This window comes from Neophocaena asiaeorientalis, unplaced genomic scaffold (genome assembly GCF_003031525.2).
Source record: "Neophocaena asiaeorientalis asiaeorientalis breed wild unplaced genomic scaffold, Neophocaena_asiaeorientalis_V1.1 scaffold40, whole genome shotgun sequence".
Classification (NCBI taxonomy): domain Eukaryota; kingdom Metazoa; phylum Chordata; class Mammalia; order Artiodactyla; family Phocoenidae; genus Neophocaena; species Neophocaena asiaeorientalis.
The window spans coordinates 3775037-3790224 of NW_020185335.1; the positions used below are offsets into that span (position 1 = coordinate 3775037).

Sequence of the window (15188 nt, forward strand, 5' to 3'; positions counted from 1 at the left end):
GATACGACCCTCTTAGCAGTGAACTCCATCTGACATGCTCTATGTTTTACTTATTGTTTATTGCCTGTCTCCCTAAGTAGAATGTAAGCTCATAAGGGGAGAGAGCTATGTGTCGCTCACAGCTGTGCCCAAGCACAGTGCCTGCCACCAGCAGGTGCTTGACAAACATTTATGGCAGGAATGCTGAATAAAGGAGTAGAAAATAATGATGTTTGGGGAAAAAACCTGAACCTCTCACTCAGAAAAAGAATTGTTCTAAAACCTGGCAAGGAGTAAGGAATTGCTGTTAGTATTTGGCCAAAAATTCTTCTTAAACCTTGACCTTCTCAGGTTCTGAGTCTAGATGAAGTAACAGAAAATTGATAATAAAAATTTAAGGTGATCAGGAGAATCCACACTGTGTGGAAGTTCTTCAGAATAGACAATCCAGTGTTTTCAGCCTATAAATGGCAAAGAAAAAAACAAAAAAAGATATGGAGGGGGGGACCTATGTATTAAAAGACATTAATCGTGGGATGTGGATTCATTTGGATCTTGAGTTTTTAAAATTTGAAGAAATGTTCATGGAAACAATTTGGAAATATGAACAACTGGACATTTGAATACTATTAAGGAAACTTCTAAAATATTTTAGGTGTGATAATGGCGCACAGTGACTGTGCTTTACAGTGTGATCCACAGGCCCCTGGGGTCTCCAAGACCCTTGCATGGGATCCAGGAGGTCAAGGCTCTTTTAATAATAACACTTCAGCATTATTTTCCTATTTCGTTGAGTTGACATTTGCACTGACGGTGCAAAAGCAGTTGGTGGGGGAGCTTGCTGGTGCCACAGCAGGATTCCGGACAGTGGCACCAAGCGGCACTGGAAGTCACTACCTATTTTTTTTCTTTTGGCAGCGCTGCGGCCTGCAAGGTAGTTCCCCAACCAGGGATGGAACCCATGTCCCCCTGCAGTGGAAGCACAGAGTCCTAACCACTGGACCATCAGGGAATTCCCTGGCAGTCACTGCTTTCTGCGCTCTCATGCAATTGCAGGAAAGAAGTGCCAGTTTCACTTAAGAATGACCTTAATGGAGCAGTAAAAATGATTAATTGTATTGTCTCAACCTTTGAGCGCATGTCTTTTTAATATTCTGATGAAACGGGAAGCACGTACAAAGTACTTCTGCTGCACACACAGAAGCAAGACGTCTCCAGGAAAACCACTTGTGCGGTTGAGTCGTGAGCTGAACTAGCTGCTTTTCTCATGAAACGTTTTTACTTGAATGGCTGACAGTCAAACAAAGGCTGGGTGTTTGGCAGACATTTTCTCAAAAATGAATGAAGTGAGCTGTCATTTCCAGGAAAACAAGTGACTATATTTCTTGCCCAATGATAAAAGGAGCTTTCAAGTAAAAATCTGAATTTTGGCAAAAACCTGATTCTGCTTCCCAATACTTATTAAAGCTTTTCTGATGAGACCAGTGGTGATATTATTATGGTCATTTGATATTATGTAATAAAATGTATCAACATTTCAAAGATCTTTATGACTCAGTAAGCCAGTGTTTTTCAAAGACCAGGGCAGGATGTTACAAAATCATGCCTGGATAAATGATCCATTCAAAGTACAAGAAAGACCAATGGATTTTAATATAACAGAGTATACAAGTTCTTTGATAAAATCATATGATCTAGGGTCTATGATCCATGGGAATGTCATTTGAGCACGTAAACAAAAATAAAATTTTTTGTCAATATCTATTGAGCTCACCACACTGTTATTTATGAGGTTTGGGATATTTGCTCCACTTTAAACAGTCACTATTATAACAGTTAAAATCTCTTTACATCCAATAACAGTGCCATACAAGCATGTACTTACTGTTGGTGCCAGTGCTTGTTGGAACAGAAGTGGATGTTACAACATGCTCAGAAGATCAAACAACCACTAGGACATGCTGGGTAGTTGACTGAGAAGAGAGTGAAACCTTAGTGGAAGGTCAAAAAAATTTTAAGCAACATTTAAATTAAAATATGCAATATGTTTTTTTAAAAAGCATCCTCTATACTTTTCCTTTATTCCTAAGAGGAAATTAATAGAAAATAATGTGGTTTTGAACTTTGCACGGTCTTCAGAAACAGTCCATGCACACAGTACTCTATGCTGTTATGCATAAGGCAGTAGGGAGTTTATTTTGTGTGTGTTTATTGGGGGAAGAGTGTATATTTCTTCTTTTTGTACATTTCAGTATTTAGTCTTTATGCATAAGTTTTACAAAAATAGGATCACACTCTACATACTCTTGTGTGATCTACATTTTTTCATTTCTCAACTCATTAGATACCTCCCCCATGGAGTTAGTATACATTATCATTTTCAATGTCTCCCCAAATTCCATTTACATATCAACTTAATTGCATCTATTGAAAGATTTTTAGACTGTTTCCAGTGTTTTGCAGATATAAGCTGTAATGTGAGAACATTCATGTATATACATCATTGTACAAGATTAAAATCTATGATAACTTTAAATTTTTAATTTTTGATACAATGAGGACTTCAGAAAGATTTTATGTACTATAGTCCCACCAGAATTGTATAAAAATTTTTTCCAAGTTGTTCCAACCCTGGGTCTCATTACTCTTTTAAACATTGGCCAAACTTACAGGTCAAAATGATATTACATATGTTATCAAATAGCTTTTCTTTGATTTTGAGTAGAGAGAAAACATTTTTGATAAATTTATTCTGTGTATTTCATCTTTAATTGGTTCTTCATATACTGAGCTTATTTTTCTTAATGGGGTTAAATTAACATATAAGAGGAGTTCATAAATTAAGACTACCCTTTTTCTTCATTCATGTACCATGTATATTTGCCCAGCTTATTTGTCTTTCACTTCGTTTATAGCATTTTTTTCAAAATTTGTCTCTATAGTTGAATTTGTCAGTTATTTCCTTGATGATTTCTGCCTTTGGTGTCATAGCTTCTCACCCAAAGAATATAAAAAACATTCCCTTATCATTTCTTTACAACTACTTTGATACTTTCACTTTAAAATTTAAATCGTGAATCTGGCTTATACTTAATTGTCCTAATATGCAGTCTTAGGAGTCTAACATTTTTTTCCTCCAAATTGTTAATTAGTTGCCCAAGAACAATCATGGAAAATTCCAGTCTTTCACAAGTGCTGTGAAAACAGACACTAAATTAGTATATACACTTGAGTCTTTTTTTTTTTTTCTGGAGCCAGTACTAAAAAGTTTTCATGTTTTAGCTTTGTAATACATTTTTATATCTAATAGTTATTAGTCTCTCTTTTAAAAAAATATCCTGAGTGTTCTGTTTTTCTTTCTGATGAAGTATGGAATTATTCCATCAAACAAAAAATAATCAAAAGGGTACAAACAATAAATAACAGAAATACCTTGCTAAGACTTTGAGTTTTAGTAATTTACAGAGTTATGCAACAATCACTTCAACCCAGCTTATTATTTTTTAAAATTCTGGTAAAATATATATAATACGAAATTTACCATTTTTAAGTATCCAATTCAGTGGTGTTAAGCACATTCACAGTGTTGTTTATCCATCACCATCATCTCTTTTCAGAACTTTTTCATCATCCCAAATAGAAGCTCCCTACCCATTAAACAGTAACTCCCATGCCTTCCCCCACTCTTGTCCCCAGCAATCTCTACTTTCTGTCTATGAATTTGCCTATTCTAGATACTTTATGTAAGCAGACTCCTACAATATTTGTCCTTTTGTATGTGGCTTATTTCATTTGTATTTTCAAGGTTCATCCATGTGGTAGCATGTACCAGAACTTCATTCTTTTTTTGACTGAATAATATTCCACTATATGTGTATACCACATTTTATTTATCCATTCTTCTGTTGATGGGCACTAAGGCTGTTTCCATCTTTTTGCTGTAGTGAATAGTGCTGCTATGAACATTGATGTACAAGTAATATATCTGAGCAGAACCCTATGATAGGGTCTTCCCAGGAGAGAACTGCCCCCACCAATGTCCTCTGCCTGCCTCTTGTTTGTAGAAAACTTTAGCCTTGTAGGCCTTCCCCAAGTTCCAAAGAGCAAATTTAATCAGAGAAGTGAGAAAATACAAGAACAAAGAAAAACAGTCAAGCAAGGCAAAATAATAATTGTTCGGCCACTAAACAAACTCAAGGACCTTTAGTTCCTTCTCAAGGGCTATAGATAACATTTTGAACCATATCCTTGAGCTATTTTGCAAATCCTGAAACCTCTGCCAGGTGGAAGAAGTTAACTACATGTTGACTACAAGCACATAGACCCCAAACTGGTTGAAACCAGAAGGTTGATGATGTTGACTCCTGATTACCTCGCCACCAATCAATCATAAGGATGTCCATGAGCTGATTACTCCACACCCCACAATCCTCTCCCTCACCCTATCTTTAAAAATCTTTCCCTAAAAGCCATTGGGGAATTCCAGTGTTTTAAGCATTATTTGCCTCTACTCCTTGCTTGGCCTTGCAATAAACCCTGTACTTTCCTTCACCACAGCCTGGTATCAATAGACTGGCTTCACTGTTTGCATACAGACCCAAGTTTGGTTCAGTAACAGTAGCTTTTTGAGACTATATGTTGTTTTAATTAAAAACTAGTTGCTACCATTACACACCTATTAGAATGGCCAAAATCCACAACACTGACAACACCAAATGCTGACAGGGGTGTGGAGCAACAGGAACTCTCATTCATTGCTGGTGGGAATGCAAAATGGTACAGCCATTTTGGAAGACAGTATGGCAGTTTCTACAAAACTAAATTATTCTCATCATAAAATCTGACAGTTGTGTTCCTTGATATTTATACAAATGAGAAACTTACTTTATTTCCACACAAAACACTGCATAGGGATACTTATAGCAGCTTTATTCATAACTGTCAAAACTTGGAAGCAACGAAGGTGTCCTTCAATTGCTGAATGGATAAATAAGTGGTGGTACATGCATACAATGAAATATTATTCAGTGCTAAAAAGAAACGATCTATCAAGCCATGAAAAGACATGGAGGAACTTTAAGTGCATATTACTAAGTGAAAGAAACCAATCTGAAAAGGCTACATACTGAATGATTCCAACTATGTTACATTCTGGAAAAGGCGAAAGTGTAATAGGGAAGAAATTTCGTATTCTATTACAAGTTAATCACTAAAGGGATGTTGCCTATAAGCTTAAATTAGACATAATAGATCATCTCTGGGAACCTCTGCCTCCCAGGTAATGTGTATTAAGCTAAAATACCTTTCTTCAGCTCACAGGAAACATCTTGACCGGGCCCACCTGTGAATGACTGCAGGAAGAAGAAATTAACATAAACCCTCCAGAGGCTGAGGGGAACCAGGAAGTGTTTGACCCTACTCCCTCCCTTTTTTTAGTGTAAAAGAAGTCTGAGCTCTGGGGCTTCCCTGGTGGCGCAGTGTTTGAGAATCCGCCTGCCGATGCAGGGGACACGGGTTCGAGCCCTGTTCTGGGAGGATCCCACATGCCGCGGAGCAGCTGGGCCCGTGAGCCACAACTACTGAGCCTGCGCATCTGGAGCCCGTGCTCCGCAACAAGGGAGGCCGTGACGGTGAGAGGCCCGCGCACCGCGATGAAGAGTGGCCCCCGCTCGCCGCAACTAGAGAAAGCCCTCACACAGAAACCAAGACCCAACAAGCCAAAAATAAATAAATATTTAAAAAAAAAAAAAAAAAAGAAGTCTGAGTTCTAACTCAGGCAAGATGGTTCTTTGGGACACACATTCATCTTCTTCTCGGTCTGCTGGTTTTCTGGGTTAAGTCGCTATTTCTTGCCCCAAGAACGTCTCTTGATTTATTGGCCTGCGGTGCAGCTTGGACTTGGTAACAATCCTAGGAGTACAGTAAAAAGGTCAGTGACTTTCAGGGACTCAAGGAGAAGGAGGGAAGGATGAATAGACGAAGCACAGGGGATTTTGTGGGCAGTGAAACTATTCTGTATGATACTATGGTGGTGGATACATGCCATCATATATTTGCCAAAGAGGTATATATTTGCCAAAACCCATAGAATGTTTAACACCCAGAGTGAACCCTAGTGTAAACTATGGACTTCGGGTGATTTGTCAGTGTACGTTTGATCGTAGCAAATGTACCACTGTGGTACTGGAGGTTGATAGTGGAGGAGGCCATGCATGTGGGGGTGCAGGTGGTATAGTGGAACTCTATGTTCCTCATAGATGAACATCTGCATCTCCTCATATTTTACTGTAAACCTAAAACTTAAAAAAAAAATTTGCAGCACATGGTATCTTTATGGCAGATTTTATTATTTAAAAATATCAGAAAGGTGTGAACTTAATGTTACATAGTTATCTTTGAAAAGTGAGATTATGGGTAATATTTGTTTTATTTTATACATACTTTCTAATTTAAATGCTGTTACCATAGATTACCTGTGTAATCTTTAAAAGCCAGGATTTGTATTTTGGGGTAGGTAGTGGTTATAACTCATAAACCGCTCTGGTGGAAGTGAAGTCCAGGCCAAGGGATTATCTTGGTCAGCGCTCATCCGACCGGCTAAACAAGGTGAAGACTTTCCTGAGAGTCCCTACGGTGAGGCCCTGCGGGCTTATGGGAAATGTAGTCCCGAAGTTCGATGGACCACCCCTCGGAGGACCCTGGGACGGCAAGCAGCCCCTGCATCTGCGCATGTGCAATGCTGCGAGCGCGCCGGTGGCCGCCCTTCCCCCACCTCCCGCCGCGAGTGGGTGACAGGGCTCCGGTCTGCACGCGTTTTAGCCGCCCCGCGCCGTGACCTGGCCTGGCACTGAGCCACGAGCGGAGGCTGTGCCCCTCCAGGTATGAGGGGGCCTGCCAGGCAGCTCCGCGGGGTCTGGGGGCCGAGGGGAAGGAGATGAGGGATGGGCTCGTGCCCGCGTGGGGTGGAAGCCCAAACTTCGGTGACTCGCAGGCGGCGGCGACCCTCGGGGTGGTGTCCGGGGCGGCCCGGCCCTCTCCTCGGCGCGGGACCGGCTGGGCCCGCCTGGCCGGACGTGCGGGGGCGGGAACGGCCGAAGGGGAGGGCGGTGGCGAGGGCCAGCCTTCCTCCCTTTGTCAGGCAAAGCGCCTCCGACCCGCCGCGAAGGTCTTCGGCCGCGCGGCAGCAGGTCCTGAAACCGGCGGGCGGGCGGGCGCAGGGCGAGGCTGGGGGCGGGGCCGGGCGCACCTGGCAGCGCCCGAATGCCGCGTGCGGCTGCCCAGGGCCTCGCGGCGTGGAGGGAGGCTTGAAAGGTTTCCCAAGTTTCCTGATGCGCAAATTGCTGAATGAGTAAGACCTGTGACCTCTTTGCAAGAGCCTTTTCAGCTGAAGATCCTCACACCTACCCTGTGTCTTCGCTTAGTTCCTCAGTTTCAACAGAAGGAAAAGTGAAGGCTCTGGTGAAGTGATTTACCCAAGGTCACACAGCCAGCTGGTATTTTGTCATATGAATGGGAAATATTTTTTCATTTGCCTTTTAATTTTGCTCATTGGTGGTTTTTGCCATGGAGGCGTTTTGAATTTATGGTTGAATTTACTGCTCTTCCTTTTTATGACACCCAAAAGCCTTCACTACTTTGAGATTATACAAGTTTTACTAATAATTCCCACTGGTACTTTAAAATAAGTTATATTTTAAAGAAATTTGTTTGGACTTTTATTTTTAAGATGTTGGAGGTAGGAGTTTATTAATTTATTTTTTTGCTGTGTTGCGTCTTAGTTTCTGTGCAAGGGCTTTCTCTAGTTGTGGCAAGCCGGGGCCACTCTTCATCGCGGTGCGCGGGCCTCTCACTATCGCTGCCTCTCTTGTTGCGGAGCACAGGCTCCAGACGCGCAGGCTCAGTAGTTGTGGCTCACGGGCCCAGTTCCTCTGTGGCATGTGGGATCCTCCCAGACTGGGGCTCAAACCCGTGTTCCCTGCATTAGCAGGCGGACTGTCAACCACTGCGCCACCAGGGAAGCCCTGTTGGTACTTTTATTATGATCCAGTTAATGATTGCATTTAATTAGGGGGAATGGACACCTTTATGATGTTGGATCTTGCTGTAGGCCTTCCCATTTGTTCCTCTTTCATTTTTCCCTCTTGCCAGCACTTTGTAAGTTTTTTCGTAAAATATTTGCATTTTTAGTAACTTTATTCTTATGTAGTAATTTATTGCTATTGAAGATGGAATTTTTTTTCCATTATTTCATCTTTTTTCTCTTGAGTTTGTTGATATTTCCCACTTTTCTTATTTTGTGTATTTGGGATTGCTCCTTTTTCTCCTTAATTAACGTAGCTAATGTTTATCAATTTTTTTTGTGAAAGAATAACTTTTTAATGTCTGTAGCATCTGTAGTAACGTCTCAATTATTCTTGACATTGGTTTTTTTTTGGCTGCGTTGGGTCTTCGTTGCTGTGTGTGGGTTTTCTCCAGTTGACGCGAGCAGGGGCTACTGTGACGTGCACAGTCCTCTCATTGCAGTGGCCCCCCCTTGTTGCGGAGACTGGCTCCAGGCGTGCGGGCCTCAGCAGCTGTGGCACATGGGCTCAGCAGTCGTGGCTCGTGGGCTCTAGAGTGCAGGCTCAGCAATTGTGGCACACAGGCCCAGTTGCTCTGCAGCATGTGGGATCTTCCTGGACCAGGGCTCGAACCCGTGTCCCCTGCATTGGCAGGTGGATTCCTAACCACTGCGCCATCAGGGAAGTCCCTTGACATTGGTTTTAATGCTATAAATGTCCTTTAAATACTGTCCTCTAAATACTGCTTTAGCTGCATCCCTCAAATTCTGGTATGTTTTGTTTTCATTTCCATTCAATTCTGTGTTTGCTTGTTTTTTAAAAACTTCCCTTGTGACTTCCTTTTTCACCCATTGGTTATTTAGAAATTTGTTATTTAATTTCCAAACATTAGGGGATTTTCTACATCTCTTTCTGTTATTGATTTCTAGTTTAATTCTGTTTTGGTCAAAGAATATACTTTGTTATGTATTTCAGTTCTTTAAAACTTGAGATTTGTTTCATGGGTAAGGATATGATCTACCTTGGGGATTTAAAAAAAATATTTATTTATTTGGCTGTGCCGGGTCTTCATTGCTGCATGCAGGATCTTTTTAGTTGTGGCATGTGGGCTCTTTCTTGTGCCATGCAGGCTCTAGTTCCCTGACCAGGAATTGAACCTGGGCTCCCTGCATTGGGAGTGTGGAGTCTTAACCACCGGACCACCAGGGAAGTCCCTGGGAATGTTTTCTATGCACTTTAATGACTGTTGTGCTGTGTTGGTGGTAGAGTTTTCTGTCAGTACTAAATGGGTCAGGGTGGTTGATAGTGTGGTTGAGTTCTTCTGTATCCTTACTGGTTTTTTTATCTACCTCTCTTGTCACCTACTGAGAAAAGAATATTGAAGTCTCAAGCTATAATTGTGATTTATCTATTTATTTCACTTTTATCAACTTTTGCTTCTTGTATTTTGAAGTTCTTTTGTGCATATACATTTAGGATTGTTACATGTTCTGGTGATTTGATACATTTATCATGTGTCATTTAGCACAGTGACATGTAATATCACACTTTATCCCTGGTAATATTTCTTATTAAGTCTACTTAGCTTGATATTAATCAGTCCAGCTTTCTTTTGATTAGTGTATGCAAGGAATATAATTTTTTATTTTATTTCCTCTTATTTTGGCTGTGCCTTGCATCATGCAGGATCTTAGTTCCCCAACCAGTGATGAAACCTGTGCCCCCTGCATTGGAAGCGTGGAGTCTTAACCCCTGGACTGCCAGGGAAGTCCCAAGGAAAATCATTTTTTATCCTTTTACTTTTGATCTAGCTATTATTGAAAATTCAATTAACAATCAAGAAGGAAGAGAATTTTATTTGAGCCAGCCTGAGGATTGTAACCTGGGAGACAGACTCTAAGAAGCTCTGAGTACTGTCCTGCCTGTTAGAAGTTGAAGGCACAGTCATACACATTTTTTGAGACAAAGGATCATACATCAAAATGACGTACTGACATAAAGTTCACCAATATACAGTAGTCCAGGTAAGCACTTACAAAGCGAGCAGCAAGTCATCATGACCCCCTTACAGAGTTGAGAAAGAATGTTAATCTTTTAAGAAGTTACATTGCTAGCATCAGAAGAAAGAAAAAAAGATCTTTGTGGTTGAGTAGGCATTCCCATCTTTGAGAAGGTCTGGTTAATGTGTAATGCAGCTGGATGTTGCACACTAAACAGAGAGGGAGGAGGCCCAAAGGACAGAATTTTATGTTTAAATTTCTTGTTCTGCCTTAAAATTTTATTTCATCACTATGATTTTATATTTAAAACACATTGCTTTTATTTTATTTATTTTTAGCTGTGTTGGGTCTTCGTTGCTGCGTGCGGGCTTTCTCTAGTTGCAGCAAGAAGGGGCTACTCTTCATTGCAGTGTGTGGGCTTCTCATTGCAGTGGCTTCTCTTGCTTCAGGGCACGGGCTCTAGGCATGCGGGCTTCAGTAGTTGTGGCATGTGGGCTCAATAGTTGTGGTGTGCGGACTCTAGAGCACAGGCTCAGTAGTTGTGGCACACAGGCTTGGTTGCTCCGGGACATGTGGGATCTTCCCGGACCAGGGATCGAACCCATGTCCCCTGCATTGGCAGCCAGATTCTTAACTACTGTGCCACCAGGGAAGTCCCAAACACATTGCTTTTTAGACAGCACGTAGTTTGGTCTTTTTTATCCAGTTTGGCAACCTTTGTCATTTAATTGGTGTGTTTGTACAATGAATTATTGACATGGTTGGGTTAAAATCTACCATCTTGCTAGTTTTCTTCTACTTGGCCCATCTGGTCTTTGTTCCTATTTTCCTCTTTTTCTGACTGCTTTTGGATTTAGTGGTAGTTTTTCATGAATCCATATTTTCTCCACTATTTGGTTATTGTTTATACCTCTTTAAATTTTTTTGTGATTGCCCTAAGGTTTAAATAAACTTCTTGAGTGAATCACAGTGAACCTTTAAATATAGTCTATTGTTTGTGTGTAATGTAAGATCCTTAAAACAATATACTGCCATCAACAATTTCATCATCTCATCTATGTGCTATTATCGTTATATATTGTACATATGCTATAAGTTCACAAAACTTGTCTACTCTTTTTGCTTTAGACAGTCAAGTATCTTTTAGATTGATTAAAAGTAAGAAAAAAATGTCTTTTATATTTCTCGTCATTTTAACCATTCCCAGAGATCTTTATTTCTTTGTGTAGATCCACATTTCTGTCTCTTATCATATTCCTTCTGCCTGAAGAACTTCTTTAAATATTTCTTGTAGTACAGGTCTACTGGGAATGAATTTTCTGTTTTTGTTTGTTTGAAAAGGTTTTTATTTTCACTTTTATTTTTTGAAAGATGTATTTTCTGGGTATAGAATACTGGATTGGTAGTTTTTTCTTTCCTTTTTTTTTTTTCTTTTTTAAAGCACTTTAAAGATGTCACTACATTGTCTTCCAGCTTGTATAGTTTCTGATGAGAAATTCTCTGTGATTCTTTAATTCGGTTCCAGATCACTGCAATAAAGCAAGTCACATGAATATTTTGGTTTCTCAGTGCATATAAAAGTCGTGTTTACCTTTACTGCAGTCTATTAAGTGTGCAATATCATTATGTCTAAAAAACAATGTGGATACCTTAATTTAAAAGTACTTTATTACTAAAAAATGCTGACCATCATCTGACAATGCAAAGTTACCACAAACCTTCAATTTGTTTAAAAAAAAAAAAAAAGGCAATCTGTGATGAGCAATAAAATGAGGTATGCCTATATGTAACGTGTCAGGTTTTTTTTCTGGCTGCTTTCAAGAATTTCTCTCTAACTTTGGTTTCCATTGGTTTGAATATGGTATGTCCAGGTGTGTCCATTTTATTTTGTTTTTTGATATTTATACTTTTTGGATAAATTATCTGAGTTTCTTGGATCTGTGGTTTGATATCATTCAGTATTTTTGGAAAATCCTTGGTCATTATGTCTTCAGCACTTCTTCTGTCCCATTTTCTCTTCTTTTGGGATTCCAATACATTTTTTAAAAGATTATTTATTTATTTATTTTATTTATTTTTGGCTATGTCAGGTCTTAGTTGCAGCACACGGGATCTTTCATTGCAGCACGCGGGCACTTCATTGCAGCACATGGGCTTCTCTCTAGCTGTGGCATGCAGGTTTTTCTCTCTCTAGTTGTGGTGCGTGTGCTGTGTCGTTTGCGGCACGCGGGCTCTCTAGTTGAGGCTTGTGAGCTCAGTAGTTGTGGTGCAAGGGCTTAATTGCCCCACGGCATGTGGGATCTTAGCTCCCCAACCAGGGATCGAACCTGCGTTCCCTGCATTGGGAGAAAGATTCTTTACTACTGGACCACCAGGAAAGTCCCTGGGATCCCAATACATTTTTGTTAGGCCATTTGATATTGTACTACAGCCCTTGGATTCTCTGTCCTTTTTTTTCCCCCTTTGCTTTCTCTTTGTGTCTCAGTTTGGGTAATTTCTTTTGACCTATCTTCAGATTTACTGAAAATTTCCTCAACTCTGTTTTAATACCTATTGAAGGTATTCTTTCAACTCTGTTACTGTGCTTTTCTTAGCATTTCCATTTTTTTCTTGAAGTTTCCATCTCGAAATTCTCTGTTCATTCATTTTGTAAATCTTTTCCGTTAAAGCTTTAATATATGAATCATAGTTTTAAATTCCCTGTCCAATAATTTAATCAATCATGGTTTCTTTTCACTGTTTTGTCAGTTGATAGTGGGTTGTCTTTGTCTTACCTTTTCAGATATTTCATAATGTTTGATTGAAAGTGAGTGCTGCCAGCATGATCCTTTTTGCCCCTTCTGAACAGGCAAAAGGACTAGCTCAGGAGGTGGTATTTTCTCAGGTAATGTGTAAGGATTTCCAAACAAGTCATTCTAGAAGTTCTGAGGCAGGTCAGATCTTTAATAACAATACCTTTCTTTTTCCTCTATTTCAGTTCTGCCTTCATAGTTCTCTGCCTTTACCCAAAAGCTGTAGAAAATGAACAAATCCCAGGTGAGTTGTTTGTTTATTCCCAATTTTATTTTTCTGTGCATTTGAGGAAGTTTATAAGGACCTAGAAAATGAAATAGAAAGGTATAAATGAGTAAAACTCAGGAAAACATAGTAAGAATAATCAATACCAGCAGCCAAAAAGTAAATCAAGTTAAATGTCTTGCATTGATTTTGAATACCATTTCCTTGGTTCTCTAGTGTTAGGTCTGAATAAATTTTATGGACCTTCATATAGATGGTGTTTTGAACAGCATCCCCAGAAAAAAAAATTAAACAGCTTATTATTTTGTCTCTTGCTATTTCATATAGCATTCTTCAGGGTACTATAGTGTGTATTTTATTTTTCTGGTCAGATTAGCATGATGCTAGAGAACTCACTAAATATCCGGATGTATATTTAAATTCTCCCCCTAATTTCCATGAGTTCCATTGTCATTACTTTCTTGAATGGCATTGCAGAATGTATTTGTACATATTTACACAAGTATAAGTACAGGTTATTATAAGAGAGCATATTAATCATACTGTTCTATTTATATGTGTTTTGTTTTACTTTTAATGAACAGACTTAATTTTTTAGAGCAGTTTTGGGCTTATGGAAAATTTAAGTGAAAAGTACAGAGTTCCCATATACTCCTTTTCTCCCTCTGCACAGTTTCCCCTGTTACTAACATCTTGCGTTAATGGGGTATACCTGTTACAGTTGATGAGCCAATAGTGATACTTTAAGTAAAGTCCATAGTTTACATTAGGATTTGCTTTTGGTGTCATGCATTCTGTGCGTTTTGACAAATACATAATGACGTGTATCCTCCATTATCATATCTTACAGAATAGTTTCACTGCCCACAAAATCCCCTGTGCTCCATCTATTCATCCCTCCCCCACTTTCCTTGAGCACCTGGAAACCACTGATTTTTTTTTTTTTTTTTACTGTCCCCCTAGTTTTGCCTTTTCTAGAACATCATACAGTTGGAATCAGTCAGTATGTAGCCTCTTCAAATTGGTTTCTTTCACTTAGTAATACGCATTTGAAGTTCCTCCATGTGTTTTCATGGCTTGATAGCTCACTTCTTTTTATCACTGAATAATATTCCATTGTCTGGATGTACTACCATTTATTTAACCATTCAGCAATTGAAGGACATCTTGGTTGTTGCCAAGTTTTGACAATTATGAATTAAGCTGCTGTAAACATCTCTGTGCAGTGTTTTGTGTGGATATAAGTTAATCATTTGGGTAAATGCTGAGGAACACAATTGCCAGTGTGTACAGCAAGAATATGTGTAGTTTTGTGAGAAACTGCCAGACTGTCTTCCAGAGTAGCTGTAACATTTGCATTCCCACCAGCAGTGAGTGACAGTTCCTGTTGCTCCACATCCTCGTCAGCATTTGGTGTTGTCAGTGTTGTGAGCTTTGGCCACTTTTTTTTTTTTTTTAAAGGGCTTCAAATGCTTGGCTTTTTACTTATTTATTTTTAGCTGTGTTGGGTCTTCGTTTCTGTGTGAGAGCTTTCTCTAGTTGTGGCAAGCGGGGGCCACTCTTCATCGCGGTGCACGGGCCTCTCACTATTGTGGCCTCTCTTGTTGCGGAGCACAGGCTCCAGATGCGCAGGCTCAGTAGTTGTGGCTCACGGGCCTAGTTGCTCTGCAGCATGTGGGATCTTCCCAGACCAGGGCTCAAACCCCTGTCCCCTGCATTAGCAGGCAGATTCTCAACCACTGTGCCACCAGGGAAGCCCCACTTTTTAAAAAAAAATTATTTTATATTCATTTATTTATTATTTATTTATTTAGGCTGCACCGGGTCTTAGTTGTGACATGTGGGCTTCTTAGTTGTGGCATGCGTGCAGGATCTAGTTCCCCAACTGGGGATCAAACCTGGGCCCCCTGCATTGTGAGCATGGAGTCTTACCCACTGGACCACCAGGGAAGTCCTGAACTTTGGCCACTTTAATAGGCATTTAACAGTGTTTTATTGTTGTTGTAATTTATAATTCTCTGATGATATGACGTGATGTTGAGTATCTTTATGTGTGTTTATTTGCCACCTGTATATCTTCTTTAGTGAGGTGTCTGTTAAGGTCTTTGGCCCTTTTTAAAAATTTGTTTTA

At 39.8% G+C, this 15188-nt stretch overlaps 1 protein-coding gene across 2 annotated transcripts in view; it reads left to right on the plus strand.

The window, feature by feature from the left end:
• ZFP1 (ZFP1 zinc finger protein) overlaps positions 1-15188 on the plus strand; it is a 60836-nt gene that overhangs the window by 16835 nt on the left and 28813 nt on the right. Inside the window, exons 2-3 of one of the 2 annotated variants that reach the window (XM_024735802.1) lie at positions 12822-12923; positions 13017-13075. In XM_024735802.1, the coding sequence (XP_024591570.1) occupies positions 13061-13075 (15 nt within the window). In that variant the 5' untranslated portion in view covers positions 12822-12923; positions 13017-13060. Of the gene's footprint in view, positions 1-6740; positions 6859-12821; positions 12924-13016; positions 13076-15188 lie in introns of those variants that run through there. The other variant, XM_024735801.1, reaches the window with a different exon arrangement.